The sequence below is a fragment of the Antedon bifida genome, chromosome 3, assembly GCF_963402885.1.
Source record: "Antedon bifida chromosome 3, ecAntBifi1.1, whole genome shotgun sequence".
NCBI classification, from domain to species: Eukaryota; Metazoa; Echinodermata; class Crinoidea; order Comatulida; family Antedonidae; genus Antedon; species Antedon bifida.
In genome coordinates this window covers 33,325,719-33,332,093 of record NC_136228.1, presented here as the reverse complement: position 1 = coordinate 33,332,093, position 6,375 = coordinate 33,325,719, and the positions used below count along the sequence as shown (strand labels likewise).

General features: G+C 33.8%; 1 protein-coding gene across 1 annotated transcript; it reads right to left on the bottom strand.

Moving 5' to 3' along the window:
• Nucleotides 1-2,560: 2,560 nt before the first annotated feature.
• LOC144837788 (DDB1- and CUL4-associated factor 10-like) lies at nucleotides 2,561-6,265 on the bottom strand. The gene is made up of 5 exons (XM_078693042.1): nucleotides 5,776-6,265; nucleotides 5,193-5,306; nucleotides 4,752-4,949; nucleotides 3,874-4,252; nucleotides 2,561-3,315 (listed from the first exon to the last, which is right to left on the bottom strand). The coding sequence occupies exons 1-5, from the start codon at nucleotides 6,069-6,071 to the stop codon at nucleotides 2,881-2,883; spliced, it is 1,422 nt and encodes a 473-aa protein (XP_078549168.1). The 5' UTR covers nucleotides 6,072-6,265; the 3' UTR covers nucleotides 2,561-2,880.
• Nucleotides 6,266-6,375: the final 110 nt, after the last annotated feature.

Genomic DNA, 6,375 nt, shown 5'->3' with positions numbered 1-6,375 from the left:
TGTTCTGTTTCGATCGAAAAATCGCCATTTTGAAACTTTGTTTACGTTTTACGAAGCTGGTACGAATCGTCCCGGACCGAATCGTGTCTGTGTTCAATACGGTTTTCATGCAGGCGTATTACGTCATAGGCCTAAGATTTCAATTTGCTCCCCGATTATTGTTCTATTTGGTTTCTGAGCTAGGAAAGGCTACCTACTATAATTACTTACTTGATTTCTAGCCTAGCTAGGCCTAAAAATAGTATTTTCTAGGCCTAGCTAGGCTGAGTAATTCTGATATAATACTAATATTAGATAGGTAGGCCTACCCTAGTGAGTGTTAATAATAGTAGCTGGGTATTATATAGTCTAGGCTGGTGGTAGGTCTATCCCAGCTCTGCTCATATACCAAGCAAGAAGAAGCCTGAAGAAGCCTGAAGGAGAAACTAGGCCCAGAACAAATAAAAAACTGTTAAAAAAACAATAAATGGAAAAATAAAAAAAAATAACCCATTTTCAATTTATATATGGGGAATGTTTTATAAAATCGGGCATGTTTGTTTCAGAGACTCAAACGTGTATTTTTATATGGTCATGTTTTAAAAAAAGATAATTATGGGCCCAGCTGAAACCAAGATATAAAAATATAAGTCCATCATTTACTTGAGTATTGTTACAGTGATTGGTTGGTACTCAGTATTTCAGTATCTGGCAGTAAATGTCACACTTGTATATAAATATTACTTTATTAGATACAACTTGCATTTCACACAAGCAACCAATTTTTTTTTTACGTATACAGAATGTGAAAAAGCAGTTTTTAATACAAATATCTTTCAAACAATACTGATATAAATAGTAAATACTACTACTGTATATATTATTTAAATAGCACCTTGTTCATCAAACATAACAAACTAGCTAGGCCTATATCATATTAACTTACGTGAGTCTTACGGTTGTACTGATTTTATGATTGTTTTATATGTTTATATTGTATGTATCTGTGTGACTCTGGTTAATAAAGTAAATCAATCAATCAATTGCAACTTAATTTATATCTTATTATTGACTGATCTGAAACGCTTCTAAAACTTAAATGCGTATGAATGTATATGTTATATTATTATTAGCGAATAAAATGAAAAACTATCAGCTGCAGCAATGATATTGAAATCGAGAAAACCATTACAGCTTCCAACCTCATATTGAAGAACGAGACAGAAAATCGTCGAGTCTTGATACCAACAAAAAACCTAAAATGAAAATGAATAGCTGAAATGTAATGAATGAAACTATTTAAATAATTGTCACTATGATATGAACAAAACATTGCATCGTTACAGTATAATTATTCAACAACCTGAAAACATTTTCAGATATAGGCCTACCATGAAAAAGCAGCAAATACAAAATTTCCTTATGTCTGTTTATTGTAATAATTATTAATATTATAAATAAATTGTACCCCTCAGTTGTCAATAATTTTACTATAAATAAATATTTAACTATATAGAATAGGTAGGCCTATACCTGTATCAGGCTGCGATTTGCTTAATTATCTTTTTAAAACTTCCCAATGCATCTTCAATATAGAGTAGGATTGTAACGATACTTTAATAAAACTAAATTGTAACTAAAGTATTTAAATTATTAACAGAACATGTTACTAGGCCTAGGCCGATATAATACGACAACGATCCACCAGGTCGTGCATATACTCACCTACAACAACCACAATCAACACACCATGCACCATGCACCACACACGACGGAACTAGTGCCGCGAGACGTAACATTATATGACATGAGGACCTTTTTTAAAATGTTCGCTATAGGAAGCTTAAATAGGGTTTCAAGCCAATTTTAACGTAAAACAGACTATTGATACTTACTCTATCCATATACGTCGGTTTTTTGGTAATTCACTGTATGGGATGCAAATCCCACTAATGGAAAATTTGTAAACAAACACCTGTTAGAAAACTTCAGTTTTGACGGACGCACACGAACTTTGGAAAGAAATTGTCGCTGACAACAAATCCAACAAATTATTCAGAAAATTAGGTGACCTGCGACATCTTAAACATATAAGGAACTGATCTTACCATATATGGTTAATTTTTCGCCTACTAATGTTTATTAAACAGCTATTAAATAACGTATACTTTATGCTAATGTTTTCGCGCGAAACGTTGACGCTTCTGTGCCGAGAGAGGGCTTCTAAAATTTATGACGTCATGCGAAGTCGAAAATTCAGCGATAACGGTCATATTTCCCAACGCGGCTCTCCGACTGCCTAGGTGGCTTTCTATTCAGTTAAATTCCTTTATTTTCCAGAATCAAAGGCATTAAGAACTTCAACACGATTACGTTTAAGATAGAATATGTGGCCATGTTATAGTTCCTCTTGGAAGAAGACTAAAATCTCCGATTCCTTCCATATCATTCATCAAATGTTCAAGATTCAGATTGTGAATTACAACCTATAGACTAGAACAGTCTGGGTTCCAGACGAAGTTTTGTTTTAATATTAGTAAAAAGATAAATATTTTGGCACATATGGCGTTTCATACGTATACTACTTGAGCTTAAATACTTGTATTTTCAGACAAAAATCGAAATAAAAACAAATAAATAAAAAAAAAGACAATGAATACAGACTTGGGGCAAGTCTAATTGTAAAAGAGTGATGGAATCACTATTTATTATATGTCTTATAGTGTTCTACTTCTGCAGGGTTACAGTCTATATCAAGTTGTGGTGCCTATAAAGTGAAGAAGCTTCTTCCTTACAATATGATTAAATTAAAATACTGTAATCAAAAAATTCTTTTCTACTGTATAAAATAATATTCAAAAGATTATTGCATGGTTATAAGTACTTTAATAATAATGTTTGTCATAACCTAGGGTTATAAAACACAACACGGCCATTCAAACAACCACTGACTAGTAGACACTGATTAGGTGAGAATGCTGATGTCAACACAGTCTGTCTATGGTTAGTCATTGTAGTTACTTCATGCAATTTAGCTCGACGCGGCGAAACTTCCGAATTAGAATGTTTTATATCACACAGCTCACTCAATCCGGTATTAAACGCTAGAAGACGAATGCCATATCCAAACGAAGAGCAGATAAGTCGACCGTCTGGGCTGACGCTTAGTTCTTTGATGTAACCTTTTCCATCACTTGGTTCATCAATGTAGTAGAGTAATCGTGAATGTATTACTTTAAAGGGTGTGTGGTAACCATGACATTCAAAGAATTCTTTTCCTTCCTCACACTTAGCAATTGTTGAGTAATTGTCTTGAATATCATGAACACACGTGTACTGTTTAAACAAAATTAATGTAATTTATGTTAAACTTTTTTTTGTTTATTCTGTAAAGAAGGTAATTCATATTGCCTATTATGGAGCTTCGCATGGGTTAATACATTAATATACATTTAATATATTAATCCAAAGGCAAATTACTGAAAATAATGACAATTCTGTGGGTATCAGTGGCTGGATCTCAATGCAGATACAAAATAAAATAAGCAAAAAGATAAATGATAAAGTAAAAACAGCCAGGCAACAACAGCCCTTCATCAATGAAACACTAGCCCTTCATCAATGCAACACTAGCCCTTTATCAATGCAACACTAGCACTTCATCAATGCAACACTAGCCCTTCATCAATGCAACACTAGCCATTCATCAATTTCAACACTAGCCATTCATCAATGCAATACTAGCCCTTCATCAGTGCAACACTAGCCCTTCATCAATGCAACACTAGCCCTTCATCAGTGCAACACTAGCCCTTCATCAATGCAATTTAATTATTATACATTTCTGTATGAGCCATCTAGGAATAGGGAAGTAAAGTATGTTATTACACAAACCTCTAAATTATCATTATCTGTGCTCATCCGAGATATCATGTTCCACCCTTGGGGATGAACAATTAAAGACGAAATACACAGGTACTCGCTTGTATGGTAATCTGGAATATCATTAACGACTTCAACACGATTACGTTTACGATAGAATATGTGGCCATATTCTAGTTTCTCTTGGAAAAAGGGGACAGGTCGAATAAAATCTTCAATTCCTTCCATATCATTCATCAAATGTTCAAGACTCAGATCATGAATTACAACATAAAGACCGGAAGCAGACGACAACAACATCTTGGTACCGTCAGCAGTGAGACGCATTCTCATTAATGTTCTAAAATTTAGTAACTCATCATACGTTGGTACATTGTCATCTGTAACATATCTGAAGTGTAAAGCAAATTATATTATGGATCATTGACTCACCACCATTTAATTTAAAACTATATCAAATACCAAATGTTATTCAGTCTAACTCAAAAAGACATACAAATTATTATTATTATTTTACTGAACATGTCATATTATAAATTACTTTAAACAGCTTCTTGTATGAAAATATCTGGCATTTAAATTAGTTTGATAAAAACCCCCACTCATCAATATACAATACATTGCACAAGGACAAAAAAAACTTCTTAATATACAATACAAGTATCCATGTGCGATTATACTCAAATGAGGTTCTTTACAGTATAGGAAGATGATAATGATGATGATGATAATGATGATGATGATGATGATGATGATGATGACAGAAAAAACTCACTTATTAATATACAATACAAGGATCCATGTGCGATTATACTCAAATGAGGTTCTTTACAGTATAGGAAGATGATGATGATGATAATGATATAATGATGATGACAGAAAAATCTCACTTATTAATGTCCCATAAGAGTACATTTCCATCAAATCCTGAAGATACCATTTGATTGGTTGGTCGGTGGAACTCGATACTTTTCACCCAATTAGTATGACCTTCGAATGATCGCACTTTGGACTTAGTGTTACGTATATCCCACAATGCAATTGTATTGTCATCAGAGCCACTGGCAAATGTTCTGTCATCAAAAAAACTATTAAGAAAAAGAAACATATCATTATCAGTTCCAACTTAGTATCAAAAAGTCACTGAAGTGGAGATTTTAAATTTAATTTTTTTTTTGCCAGCATAATTCCTTTTGGACCACGATTTCACAGATGAGGACACGGACCTCTACTCTGGCAGTATTTCATCCAATCCATTTTAAAATTCCATCTGCTACAGTTTAAAAAGTTAGAGGGGCATACCCTGTGATATGTTGTGATGCTATACTTACGTGACACAGTTAACACAATCAGTATGAGCATTTTTGACATTGCAGATGGGTCTTGCTGTCAGGGGATCAAACAGTATCATTGCCCTCCTTTCACATGCTGCTACAAGCACTCTCCTAAAGTTTATAAAAGTGGATAATATAAATAAAGAATTACTTCACTTTAATTACTTTTCTAATGTCAATAAAATAAATAATGAAATAGTATGAAGTATAAAACTAGTAAGTGTTTTTAGCAACTGGTTTACCCATGACGGAATTAGTTTAAAAACTAATTTCTTCATCGTCGTCAGAGACAGATCTATGGGTTGTGCTATGGGCAATTTATACAAACTGCTTCTTGAATCTGCTTGTACACACCTTTTTATTATTGTATTTTTTTTAGTCAATCATATTGATATTGAGACTTTGACGTTGAGTATTTATTTTAGTTAAAATCATGTAAAAATCATCTCAAGCATTGCGTTAATGTTTACCATTTAAATACAAAACGTCACTTGATTATTTAAAAATGTTTAATAAAATGTTTAAACAAGCACTGGGCCTATATAGTATAGTTAGTACTGTACTAATTTTATCAAATTACCCATCAGGCGAAAACTCCAAGTTGAAAATTGAACCAAACCCACGTTGATATGATGTATCTTTGACTGAAGTATTAGATAACTTTTGATAAAGTTTTCTTAAGATACTGTCCGTTGTTCTAGCCCGATGACGTCCCGGGTCATAACTTAACAGTTTAGTTCTAGGCCTGGATACCCCGGTACTTGCTGCTGTAGACATTGGTACGGCCAGGCCGATCTCTCTTGCTCGGAGCCATTCGATCGCCTTGAAATTGTCCGTTTTGTTTTGGCCTAGGCCTAGGCCTAGGTTAGATGTCATCTTCAAAAAACTAATACCAATTAGGCCTATATCGACTACTCAGGACAATCGATGAAAATAACAGAGTAGTAAAACATTACTTATATTCTCATTTCCTTCCAAATATACACTACTAGGCCCTATGACTAATTAAACTTTTGAAAAGAAGTGACATTTTTATTTGTTTATTGTTTACATGTGCAAAAAAAGAGAGGGAGAGAGAGAGCCACCACCGTCTATGTTTACCAACCGGTAGAGGGCGCATAGAATCGAATCTTGAGTGTGGTGGAAGCACGCCGCCCCATTATCCAGGTCAGCATTAATC